Source organism: Pongo pygmaeus, chromosome 5, assembly GCF_028885625.2.
Source record: "Pongo pygmaeus isolate AG05252 chromosome 5, NHGRI_mPonPyg2-v2.0_pri, whole genome shotgun sequence".
NCBI lineage: Eukaryota > Metazoa > Chordata > Mammalia > Primates > Hominidae > Pongo > Pongo pygmaeus.
Window position 1 is genome coordinate 25209603 of NC_072378.2, and position 13814 is coordinate 25223416.

The 13814-nt window shown below is 38.3% G+C and overlaps 1 protein-coding gene and 1 long non-coding RNA gene across 9 annotated transcripts in view; one reads left to right on the top strand and one right to left on the bottom strand.

The window, feature by feature from the left end:
* Positions 1-13814, top strand: part of LOC134739694 (uncharacterized) — a 107626-nt gene that overhangs the window by 86293 nt on the left and 7519 nt on the right. The gene's annotated exons all lie outside the window — the stretch shown is intronic.
* LOC129039569 (cytidine monophosphate-N-acetylneuraminic acid hydroxylase-like) overlaps positions 1-13814 on the bottom strand; it is a 129601-nt gene that overhangs the window by 32722 nt on the left and 83065 nt on the right. For all 8 annotated transcript variants that reach the window (XM_063665882.1, XM_054493470.2, XM_054493472.2 and 5 more), the window contains 2 exons: positions 3477-3586; positions 2069-2259 (listed from right to left, as the gene is read on the bottom strand). In XM_063665882.1, the coding sequence (XP_063521952.1) occupies positions 2069-2259; positions 3477-3586 (301 nt within the window). The remainder of the gene's footprint in view (positions 1-2068; positions 2260-3476; positions 3587-13814) is intronic.

Consider the following 13814-nt stretch of genomic DNA (forward strand, 5'->3'; position numbering starts at 1 on the left):
CAATCCACCAAAGTACACTGGCCTTTTCCCTTGTTTTTTGTAAATCAGGGAGGCTTTATTCAGTAAATAAAGGTCAGACAGAAGGGTCAGGGGCAAGCAATCTTGATGTTTATTAGTTGATTAGGCAAGAGTCGAAAAGTAAGGGTCTATCAAGGAAATAGACCCAACGGAGTAAAAATCACAGGCTTTGGCCCCTTTTCAATAATAAACTATCTGCAACACACTACACAACCAATGTGTTGTGATACTATAGTTGAAAACTGTTGTTTTAATGCATGACAACTGTCCACACAAGCCCCTGAAATGAAACTAAATTGGTTTTCAGGACAGTAGTTACAGAGTAACTCAACTAAATGAGTTCTTACCCTCCCTAAAAGTTCTTACCCTTCCTAAATTTATTGTATTCCCATAGAATGTCTCTCATTAAGACTTTAGGTAATTGCATCTTAGACACTATAAAGCAATCACATCATTTATGTGCTGTTGTCCCTACACAAGCTATACAAAATTACTACCACACATTACGGTTATTGTACAACAAATGAACTCAGGGCTCTTGTAATCCTGAAATTATGCAAGTATAGTTCCAGGAGGTAGTGTGGGACAAAGGTATCGTATAAAGTAGAATTTTAATTGTAGTACCACAGTATCCTAGGGGGTTGTGATCAGTTAAGAAGTGTGTTGCAGGCAATTTGTTACTAAATCAGTTAATTAAAAAAAAAACACTTCCCTGAAAAATAAATCAGAGCATATCCACACTTTAGTGTTCCCATATGCTTTAGAATAAAAAATCAAGGGGCCAGTCAACCAGCAACCAACATGTTATCCCTAACCATTTTGTCATGTAGCGTCGAATTGCTTGAGTAGCACATTACGGGCATTGCTATGTGTTTATACTGGCAATCCAGCAGAAGTGATACAAATTTCAAAATAACGATGAAGAAATATGACCCTATAGTTAAGCAAAGGAATTGAGAATATGAGCTTCCCTCTTCTAATAGCTCGGTACATTTGCAAATACGTGTGGTTTCTTAAAGTCCTCCTTTCTCCCTCCTTTTTAATTGTCTGGGTCAGGGAAAATTTCAGTTGCTATCATTAGTATCATATTACTCTGGTTCCAATGAAATGTTGGGTGAGGGTCAGTCAGGATTACTACATTGGGTGTTTAGTGTTAGGATACTATAAATCAGGGCTTGGCAAACCATGTGTGGGCCGAATCCAATCTGCTGCTACTTGTTTATGTACAACCTTGCAAGCTAAGGGTGGCTTCTTTTTTCTCTTGAAGCTTGCCTACAGCTGAGGGGATGGTTTTTAACCTTTTCAAAAGGACAATGATATTTTGTAATACATGAAAATTATATGATATTCACATGTCACTATCCATAAATAAAACTTGATTGGAACACAGTCAGTCTTATTCAGGACCATCTATGGCTGCTTTTGGGCTACAACAGCAGGGTTGAGTGGTTGCAACTCTCACTGTATGGCTTGCAAAGCCTAAAATATTTACACTCTGGCCCTTTATAGAAAATGTGTGTTGCCTTAGGGTGGGAAGTGAGACGGTTATTCATCCTCCTCTGCTTCCTTACAATAGCTCCTTCCTCACTCCCAATGGTGTAAAGTGTAGAAATGCTTTTCTATTTGTATAATTTTATGCGGCACAAGTGTAATTTTGTTACAACCAAAGATTGCACAGTGGTGAAATCAGAGCATTATTAATCCTAATCATGTACATTTTATCCATTAAATAATTTCTCATCATTCACCTACTTCCTACACCCTCACCTTTCTAAACCTCCAGTGTCTGTCATTCTACTCTCTACACCTATTTGTGCACATTATTTAGTTCCCACTTATAAGTTAGAACATACCATATTTGTCTTTCTAGAAACAGTTTTAAAAGTATAAACTTTCTATGCAAATATAAATATTTATCTTAATTCGTCCTTTTTTCATCATCCCAACTGAACCTACTTCAAAGTGAGCAGTGATTGCAAAAGAATCGGAGAACATTTGATGCCTTTCCTGCAGCATGAGCTTAGGAGTTGTGTGCTCAGGACTTCATTACCTCAGGTGGTCCGAGTGCAGATGACTGATGTAAATGAGGTCTGCCTGGCACAGCCTCTCCAGCCAATCAGATGGAGGCTCATGGAGCAACCACCATCCTCGGGCAAAAGCAGGACCGATTAACCAAGGGTCAAACACCATTCTCTTGTCTCCTAACTTGAGGTCCATGCAGGCATGAGTGAGATATGTTATCTGTTAAAAGAGAGTGAGATCCCTATTACTGAATCGTTCATTACTGGTCAGCAACAATGAACTGAAATGTTTGGTTTGGGTGGCTGACATAGTACACAGGTTGGAGTACTTTGCTTCTAAGCATGATCAGGCAAAATCTTGGACTCAAATACAACCCAAAAAGAGCTGTGTTTCATAGAACACAGTTCCCAGCACAGGTCATGACTATTCAAATATAAATTCTCATGGTTAGTTTTAGATGACAAACCAATTGGTTTACCTAGTTTCAGTTTATTTAAATTAGTTCCTAAACATTTATTTACAGTCCACACTGAAGAATATATTTTGTGACCAGTCCTTTAAAGCATACCTTACAAGGAAAGGCAGTTAGAGATGTTATCACAAACATTTGGGGATTTAAATGCCAGAGTGGCTGTGAATAGCAATATGAATGGATGATTCTCGTGAGTTTGGTGGGTTGGCATAGCCACGCAGACTCAACTGACAACTGGCTAAACAGGCTTGCAAGACTTTTTATTCTAAATTACCTGTTAAATAATTACTCCTTCTGGATGCCAAGGTCCTCTAAGAATGGATACAAACAATGACTTAGAGACTGGCACCATGGGGATTCCAAATCCATTCCTCATTCTCTTGCCACAGCCTGGCACCTCCATAGAAAAGGAATGTATTGAGAAGCAGAGATGAGATAGCAGGAATGTCATGTGAAAAGCCAACAAAGTGGGTGAGGAAAGGTCAAGGCATAGATTAGTTTTTATTATGTCTATTCCAGGCAGGTTCTCATTTGTTTCCTTAAAATTAGCTGCCCAAATACACTCAAACTTCCTAAATACACAGAAAAATAAATTTTTGATCATGTACCTCTCCCAAACTATTAAAGTGTTTCCTCTGAAGGAAATCCTTTTCTAAAGCTGGAAAATACAACTAGCCATTCTATCCAGTAGTGATCTGGCATCAAGGGTAATCTCAAATAGTTTTGCATGAGTTTCCTTAGGGACTTTTCCCAAAGTTTTGTGTTGTTTTTTTCCTTGTAATCCCTGCCAAGTTCTGGGGGTTCCTTAAAGAATTTGTTTTATCATATGACTTTTTACCATATGTCCTAAATACCCATCTCAAAGAGTATTCAAGGTAATATAGGATGTTTACAGATATAGATGTTAAATGGACATCTTGGTCACATTTTTGTTTTTAATAATATCCTTTTAATATCTCCTTACCTGGACTTCTCCAAAAGCCAACTCTTCAGGAGATCTGGGCTGTAAGTCCCAAGGGTTAGGAGGATTCAGTTCTAAAAGTAAAAGTCTGTTGTTTTCATCCATTTCAACAACTAGAATCAAATGAGAACAAATCTGGATTAATGACAAAAATGGCTTTTTAAAAGCAACACTGAAATAGAAATGCATGGTCTTCCAAAAATCAAAGGAAAATCAAAACAAAGGGCACCACTCCCTTAGATCAAGCAATATCTGCAGAGACTACAACTTAAGATGAACACCAATTCATTTCTTTATTCATATGGCACTTATAGAACTTATGAGGTCTCAGTCATGTCAGTGATACACATATACAAACAAGACTTCCTTATGACTAAATGAATGATTGATAGAGATGACTTCGAGGCGCTATGGGAATGCACAGGGAGGGGCATCTGATCTGCAAAAATGACACACATTCAGTAGAAACCATACTCTGAATTTTTATCTTTTCTGGGCTAGTGATACACAGTAAGATGCTGGGAAGCTGCAGCGGGTGCAGCTCCCAGTGAGCCATGTGCAATCACAAGGGTAAACACCAGATACTCTACAGTGGACCGTGTTGCCAGGTGATTGTGCCCAACTGCAGGCTAATGTACGTGTTCTGAGCATGCATACGGTAGGTTAGGCTAAGCTACGATGCTTGGTAGGCTAGGTGTATTAACTACATTTTGACTTATAGTACTTTCAACTTATGATGAGTTTATCAGGACTTAACACCATGTGTAAGCTGAGGAGCATTTGTATACAATTCTGTTAATTAATTATACCTCAGAAAAGCTTAGGGAATAGAGAATAGCTATCCTGAAGCCCCATTAAAAAAAGTGATTACCTCCAGGGCATGGGTGGGGGGATATGTGATACAATCAAGGAAAGATATATAAAGATATTCTGTTATTAATGTTTTATGTCTTAAGCTGGGTGCTGGGTACATGGCTGTTCACTGAATTTTTAATACCTTTTAAACATTGCTTAAGAAATGTAATAAAAATATTTTTCTTAGTCATAACTATCACCTTATTTAATGGTAAAACACAAATGGCTTTCTTAATAAAATCAGGAATACATAAAGAATGCCATTATTATTGAACTATGTTCCTGAAAATGCAAGTGGTATAATAAAAGTACACATTATTATTTCAAGGTTATATGATTACTGGAAATTAGAGTCATGAACTAGAAAAAATGCTGGCTTTGGGAATATCTGGGTGGGAATCCTATTTCTGCTGCTTATTAGCAGTATCCTGAGCCTCAGTTTTCTGATCTATAAAATTATGATACATACCTTCATAGAGTTGTCATGGAGATTAGATGAAATAATAGATCCTAAAGTGTCTAGCACCATGCTTGGAACAGAGCAGGCATTTAATAAATAATAGTATTATTATGGTAATTATTTTATACTTAAAGGAATATATAGAACTTTAAAAGTTCATTGTAGGACAAACAAACCTATATAATAGCAAACTCGTTAGAAAAATACAATTGTGTTATGGGAGACCCTCAGGAAACTCTTGCACTGATACCTACTCCTTCTTCATAATTTTTCTTTTTCAAGAGATGCAGAAAAAAATAAGTCTGTAATTCTTCACTTGATCTTAGCCAAAAGGCCAACAAGCAATTGTAACCCTTAATCATTGTTCTGAAGCAATTACCATAAAGATCTCTATGCTCCTTGCACAAAGATAAATTGCATAGATGCAACAAAGAAGAATGTGACATCTGCCAACTACTATAAATAAATTCATGAGAATATAGTATTATTAATTTGACCTTACAAGCTGATAAAATCTAGATCATTTGGGTTATAATTTTATCCAGGAAAAACAAACAAATGGTAGTCCCTAAAATCTTTTTTAAGGAAGAATAATGAAGGCAAAATGGAACAAAGACATACCATAAAACTATAATAATCAAATCACTGATTATTGACATTAGGTCAGCCAAAAAGTAGATCCTAATTATGTTAACTGTTTATTCTAAAGAAAGTATCATAAATATGTGGACCATTTAACATGGTGCTGTGGCAATTAGTTCTCTAAGTATTCTAGTTGATTAAGGACACAAAGAGACCAAGCCATGTAAATGTATAAAATAGAATATCAAATATGAGCGAACTTTTAAATTTAACAGCAATGGGAATAATTCCAGTGGAAAATCTGAATAGACACAAATGTAAAATGAAAAAGTTCTAACACCAAAACTATTTAGCAAACTCATTTTGCCAAACTATATTTATTGAAATATTAGCATCATATTTGATAGAAAAATGCAAGTAAAAACAATGAGATGCAATTTTTGCCTCAAATGAGAACAGTCTGAAAGACTAAGAATGTTCTGAGCTGGTAAGGTATGGGGAGAAAAGGCATGCTCATATACCAGTCAGTGGGAGCAAAAATTTGTCATTGTCAAAGAATGGATGGTAATGCTATACATATTAAAGAAGGAACATAGGATGAACTCATTCATTCATTCATTCATTCGTTTAGGACATCAAGTGGAAAGTGTTGTGTTAGTCATACTTTCCAGTTCACGACATGTATTTGATCCATGCAAAGCTCTTTTCTTTTTAATCTTATTTATTCCCTTTATCTCCAGTTCCCATTCTCATTTTCCTCCCCTCCAAGGTACCATTCTGAATTTTGTGCAAAATATGTATTACATTGTGTGTGTGTGCAATTTATATAAATGGCATTAGGTCTCCAGTCTGTTTCTTACTGTTTTTCACTCAACATTATGATTTTGACACCCATCATGTTGCCATGTGTACATCTAGCCCACATCTAACTGCAGTTGAGTATTCCATGGTTCATGTCTACCACATTTTACAAATTCACTCTCCCAGGGGTAGACTCCTAGATTCTGCCACAGCAGAATTTCTTTGAGGTATAAACAAGAGCAGGATTTATGGATCCTAGTATGTTCATAAACCTCATCAGGAGCTAGGCACAGTGACACATGCCTGTACTCCCAGCTTCTAGAGAGGCTGAGATAGGAGGATCACTTGAGCCCAAGAGTTCAAGTCCAACCTGGGCAACATAGCAAGTCCCTGGCCCTAAAAACAACACAACAAAACAAAACGAAAAGAAACAAAAACAACAAACAAAAAACTCACCTGGCTAGTTACTGCCAGATTACTCTTCAGAATGGCTGCAACAGCCACACTCCCATCACATGGATGAGGACTTCTACATCTCTGACAACGTTTGGCATCATCTTAGCTTCTAGCTTTTTACCACTCTAAATGATGTAAAGTGAAACTTGCTTGCTTCACTTGCAGTTTTCTGATTACTACTTAGTTTAGTAAGTATCTTCATATGTTTAATAGCCTTTGGGTTTATTCTGTAAAATGCTAGTTCATACTCTTTCTTCCCTTTTTATTTGAGTTTTCTGTCTTTTTCTTGTCAATTTGCATTACTTCCTACTTTATGCTTGATATTAATCCCTTGTTGATTATAAACATTGCAAAAAACTCTCAAATTGTCACTTTTAATTTTGTCCATGGTCTCCTTCATTAAGCAGAAATCTCACATTAATAAAATCATATTCATCCATATTTAAAATTTTTGTTTGCCCTATGAGCTGTACTTTTGAAGTGTTATCCGAAGAGTGAAGAAGTGCCACCCTATCTCTAGATTGCAGAAATATACTCCTATATTTCTTCCATTACTTTCACATTGAGGCTATTGGGCCATGTGAAGCCCACCTTTAGGCTGAAGTATATGAAGTGTTGGTGGTGAATGCTTTAATTGCCATACTATTTTACCAGTAATTCAACTACCTTATGAAACAACTCCAAATACAGAGAAGCTCTTAAATGCAAAAATACCAGTTTTAATTTTAAATAAAACTATGATGATCTTAAATTCTAACAGAAAAATGGCTAAATGTATTAGTTAATATTTAATGTGAACATAAAATTATATGTGCATAGAATCTGACATTATGTCTAATATCATAATATTCACAAGATGCAAAAATGGTTTACATAAAATAACTAACTGTTTGAAAAATTAAGCCTAACAAGAAAACTAGAGAATGGAACAGTTAGATGGAAGATTAACAGGGAATAGAAGACTTGAACAACACCATAAACTGACTGTACCTAATAGACATACAGAGAACACTTCACCTTGGGCCATAAAACAAGTTTCAATAAATTAAAAGGATCAAAATTAAAATATCTTCTCTGAACACATTGAAATGAAATTATATATTAATAAGAGAAGACAGTTGCAAAATTCACAAATATGTGTAAATCAAACAACACACTTCTAAATAACAAATTGGTTAAGAAATAAAAAGACAAATTAAAGAACACTTTGAAACAAATGAAAACTAAAACACAATATGCCAAAACTTATGTAATACAGCTAAAACAGTGCATGCATAAAAGTTTATCCCTGTGCACACCTATTTTAAAAAAGAAGAAATATCTCAAAAATCCTAATCTTCCACCTTAAATAGAAAAATAAGAGCAAACTCAAAGTAAGGAAAAGGAAATAAAAATTAGACTAGAAATGAAATCAAAAATAGAAAAATGACAGAAAAATCATGAAAAACAAGTTAGTTTTTCAAAAAGATCAACACCTTGACAAATCTTTAGCTAGACTGACCAAGAAAAAAGAGATTACTAAATTACCAAAATTAAGAATGAAAGAGTAGACGTTACTACTGATGTTACAGAAATGAAAAGGTTTATAAGAGAATACTATCAACAATTGTACTCCAATAAATTAGATAACTGAGATAGGAAAATTCCTATGAAGATACAAATTAACAAAAATGACCTGAGAAGAAATAGAAAATATCAGCAGACCTATAAGTAAAGAGATTAAACTAGTAATCAAAAAGCTTCCCACAAAGATAACTCTAGGCCCAGATGGTTTCACTAGTCAATCTGACCAAAGGTTTAAAGTAGGATTAGCACCAGTCCTTCACAAATTCTTTCAGTAAACAGAAGCATATGGGCCCTTTGCCAACTCACTTTATATGGTCAGTATTACCCTGATATCAAAATTAAAGACATCACAAGAAAACTACAGACTAATATTCCTTATCAATATAGATGTAAAATGTCTTAATAAAATATCAGCAAATATAATTTAATGACATTAATAAAAAGAGCTATATACCATGACCAAGTGGACTTTATGCTACACTGGTTCAATATTTGAAAGATGCAAGGCTGATTCAACATTTGAAAATCATTCAATGTAACCCACTGTATTAACAGAACAAAGAGGGAAACCACATCATCATCTCAATTGACACAGAAAGGGCATTCGACAAAAATCCAACATCCCGTTGTCATAAAACTAAGAATAGGCTGGGCATAGTGGCTCATGCCTGTAATCCCAGCACTCTGGGAGGCCAAGGTGGGTAGATCACTTGAGGTCAGGAGTTCGAAACCAGCCTGGCCAACATGGTGAAACCCCGTCTCTACTAAAAATACAAAAATTAGCTGGGTGTGGTGGCACGTGCCTGTAATCCCATTTACTTGGGAGGCTGAGGCAGGAGAATCTCTTGAACCTGGGAGGTGGAGGTTGCAGTGAGCAGATATTGTGCCACTGCACTTCTGCCTGGGCAACAGAGCCAGACTCCATAAAAAAAAAAAAAAAAAAAAAAACAAAAAAAAAAACAAAAGGCATCCAAGAAAACCTGACAGCTGTTTTCCCCCTAAAAGCAGGAACCAGACAAGCAGTTTCCTTGGCTAAAACCTCCATTTCTACATGGAGGTTTTAGCCAAGGCAACTGAACGGGAAAATGACATGAAAGGCATCCAGTTTGTAAAGGAAAAAGATAACTGTCTATATTCACAGATGACACAATCTTGCATATAGGACATCCTAAGATATCTACAAATGAAACTATTAAAACCTTCAAAGGATACAAGGTATTTTGAAAATCAGCGATATTCTATACGCTAGCCATTAATTTTTAAATAAAGTTTACAAACAATTCCATTTACAATAGCATCAAAAAGAATAAAATACTTAGGAATAAATTTAATCAAAGTAGTATAAAACTTATACTCTGAGAACTACAAAATATGGTTGAAAGAAATTAAAGAAGGCTTAATAAATTAATAGACATTCCATGTTCATGGATCAAGACTGAGTATTGATAAGATGGTAATGAGAGGTGACAGCGTGCTGGCAGTCCTCACAGCCCTCGCTCGCTCTCGGTGCCTCCTCTGCCTGGGCTACCACTTTAGCAGCACTTGAGAAGCCCTTCAGCCCACCGCTGCACTGTGGGAGCCCCTTTCTGGGCTGGCCAAGGCCGGAGCCCACTCCCTCAGCTTGCAGGGAGGTGTGGAGGGAGAGGCGCGAGCTGGAACCGGGGTTGTCTGCGGCGCTTGCAGGCCAGCTGGAGTTCCGCGTGGTCGTGAGCTTGGCGGGCCCCGCACTCGGAGCAGCCGGCCGGCCCTGCAGGCCCCAGGCAATGAGGGAATTAGCACCCGGGCCAGCGGCTGCAGAGGGTGTACTGGGTCCCCCAGCAGTACCAGCTCACTGGCACTGTGCTCGATTTCTCGCAGGGCCTTAGCTGCCTTCCCGCGGGGCAGGCCTCGGGACTGCAGCCCACCATGCCCGAGCCTTCCCCTGCCTCCGTGGGTTTCTGTGCAGCCCGAGCCTCCCCAAGGAGCGCCACCCCCTGCTCCACGGCACCCAGTCCCATCGACCACCCAACGGCTGAGGAGTGCGAGCGCACAGCGCAGGACTGGCAGGCAGCTCCACCTGCAGCCCCAGTGCAGGATCCACTGGGTGAAGCCAGCTGGTCCCCTGAGTCTGGTGAGGAGGTGGAGAGTCTTTATATCTAGCTCAGGGATTGTAAACACACCAATCGGCACTCTGTATCTAGCTCAAGGTTTGTAAACACACCAATCAGCACCTTGTGTTTAGCTCAAGGTTTGTGAGTGCACCAATCGACACTCTGTATCTAGCTGCTCTGGTGGGGCCTTGGAGAACCTTTATGTCTAGCTCAGGGATTGTAAATACACCAATCGGCACCCTGTATCTAGCTCAAGATTTGTAAACACACCAATCAGCACCCTGTGTCTAGCTCAGGGTTTGTGAGTGCACCAATCGACACTCTGTATCTAGCTGTTCTGGTGGGGCCTTGGAGAACGTGTGTGTCGAAACTCTGTATCTAATCTGATGGGGACATGGAGAACCTTTGTATCTAGCTCAGGGATTGTAAAGGCACCAATCAGCGCCCTGTCAAAATAGGCCACTGGGCTCTACCAATCAGCGGGATGTGAGTGGGGCCAGATAAGAGAATAAAAGCAGGCTGCCCGAGCCAGCAGTGGCAACCCGCTCTGGTCTCCTTCCACACTGTGGAAGCTTTGTTCTTTCGCTCTTCACAATAAATCTTGCTACTGCTCACTCTTTGGGTCCACGCTGCTTTTATGAGCTGTAACGCTCACCGCGAAGATCTGCAGCTTCACTCCTGAACCCAGCGAGACCACGAGCCCATCGGGAGGAACGAACAACTCCAGACGCACTGCCTTAAGAGCTGTAACACTCACCGCGAAGGTCTGCACCTTCACTCCTGAGCCAGTGACACTATGAACCCACCAGAAGGAAGAAACTCCAAACACATCCGAACATCAGAAAGAACAAACTCCAGACGTGCCACCTTAAGAGCTGTAACACTCACCGCAAGGATCCGCGGCTTCATTCTTGAAGTCGGTGAGACCGAGAACCTACCAATTCCGGACACAGTAATACTCCCTAAATTAATCCACAAAGTCAACACAATTTTAATCACAATTCTAGCTGCTTTGCCCCCCATCCCTCACCCCCTGGGAATTGACAAGCTGACCCTAAAGACTCAAGACAAGCTGGCCTAGAATAACTAAGCTATATTTAAAAAGAAAATAAAATTGAAGGACTCACAATTCCCAATTTGAAAAACTTACTACAAAGCTACAGTAATCAAAATGTGTGGAACTGGGTAGAAGGATAGACATATAAATCAATGGAATAAAGAGTCCCAAAATAAACTGTTATATTTATGATCAAATTGATTTTTCAACAAAGATGCCAAAACAATTCAATAGGGGAAAGAATAGTCTGTCATGAAATGGTGCTGCAATTCATCCACATGCGAAAGAATGAATTTGGGCCCCTACATCACACAATGTACAAAAATTAATGCAAAATGAATCAAAGACCTAAATATAAGAGCTAGAACTATAAAACTCTTAAAACAATAGGAATAAATTTTCATGACCTTGGATTAGGCAATTTAAATAATATTTCTTAGACTGGCTACACGTGGTAGCTCACATCTATAATCCCAGAATTTCAGGAGGCTGAGGTGGGGAGATCTCTTGAGCCCAGGAGTTTGAGACCAGCCTGGTCAACATAGTCTGACCTTCTCTTTACAAAAAGATACAAAAATTAGCCAGACATGGTGGTGTGTGCCTGTAGTCCCAGCTACTTGGGAGGCCAAGATGGGAGGATTGCTTGAACCCAGGAGGCAGAGGCTAGAGTGAGCCGTAATCATGCCACTGCACTCCAACCTGGGTGACAGAGTGAGAGAAATAGGTATATTTCTTAGACTCTCTCTTTCTTAGACTATTATCTATGTGTGTGTGTGTGAGTCTAATAAGTATATTAGAATAAAAGACTTAGTTATTCTAACCATATACTTTTTTAGATACCAGAAGCACAAGGTCCAAAGAAAAAAAATTAGATGTCATCAAAATTTAAAACTTTTGTGCTTCAAAAGATGTCAACAAGACAGACAGACAATAACAAGTATTGGTGAGGATGAGGAGAAACAGAGTCATACATTGCTAATGAGAATGTAAAATGATGCAGTGCTTTTGAAAACAGTTTTACAGTTCCTCAAAGTTAAACATAGAGTTACCATATAGTCCAGCAATTCCATTCCTAGGTTTATAACCAAGAGAACAAAAAACATATGCCCACATAAAAATTAGATAAATATTCATAGGAAAAGTATTCATCATAGCCAAAATGTGGTATATCCCTACAAGGAATGTTATTCAGCTATAAAAGTGAAGTAAATGAAGTACTAATACATGCTATGACATGGATGAATCTTGAAAACATGATGCTAAGTGAAAGAAGCCACACACAAAAGGCCACATATTGTATTATTCCAATATATGAAATGTTCAGAATAGGAAAATCCATAGAGACAGAAAGAAGATTGGTGGTTGCCAGGGTCTTGGAGAAAAGGGGAATGAGGACTGACAATCTTTACAGGGTTTTTTTGGGAGTGGCAGAACATTTTTTCGAATGAGATAGTGGTGGTGGTTGCACAATGTGTGAATATTTTTTAAAAAAGGATTAATGTGTGCAGTTTAAAAGGGTAAATTTTGTGATACATAGTTTATTTCTCACTAAGAGGAAGAAGAGGAGAAAGAGAAAAGGAAGGAGGAGGGAGATGGGGAGAGGGAGGACAGCAACCACCAGAACAAAACATTCTAAAATGTTTTGGGTGATGCAAGTGTAGATGAGATTCTTCCTTCTACTTTTCTGAATTCCAACTTTTTAATTATGAACATATATTATTTTTTATAATAATAATGAAATCAGATGCTCATCACTGATAACATGTCCCCAGGTGGATCAAGCCCTTATCTTTCTCAGAATGTGGTATGAAATCCCTACAGCGTTGGTAGCACTGGACTAAAAAGTGAGCTCTGTTAACAAATGTTCCCTTCGTGGCAGTGTCTTCACTCCAGCTAAGGCTGAAATTCCCAGAGTTTGTTATTTCCTGTCCTCCCAACTGGCCGTGCTACCAGCTCTGGCCCTGCCTTTTGCCTGCATGATGGTTAACAGTAGCCTTAATCTAATTTTCCAGTGCATCCAACTTCCTGCTGGGAGGGAAAACCCTCATTTCTGCTCCTGTGGTCCCAGTCTCAAGGATATATGCAGATTATTTGAGACATATGTATACAAATAAATTATGCTCTGTGTACTAACTACCATGAATTTAACAGGCATTAAATTAAAAAATTTTTTACAACAACCCGTTTTTTGTAAGATGGCTACTAAAAATATTATTTCTATTTCACATTTGAAGAAATTAAAGCACAAAGGGATTGACTAAATTGCCCAGTGTCCCCAGACTGTGCATTGGAGCTTGGATCCGCACCCAGGCGAGAAGGCCCCATTGCCTTCACTCTTAACACTTTGCTACAGTGTCTCTATAAAGGTCTTGATCAAAAGATTTAGAGATTTTCATAAAAGCCCCTAAGCAGTTGTAGATTACTTGGTTACATATTCACAAAGTTGATAGTCTCTTGTCCTTTCACTTACACAA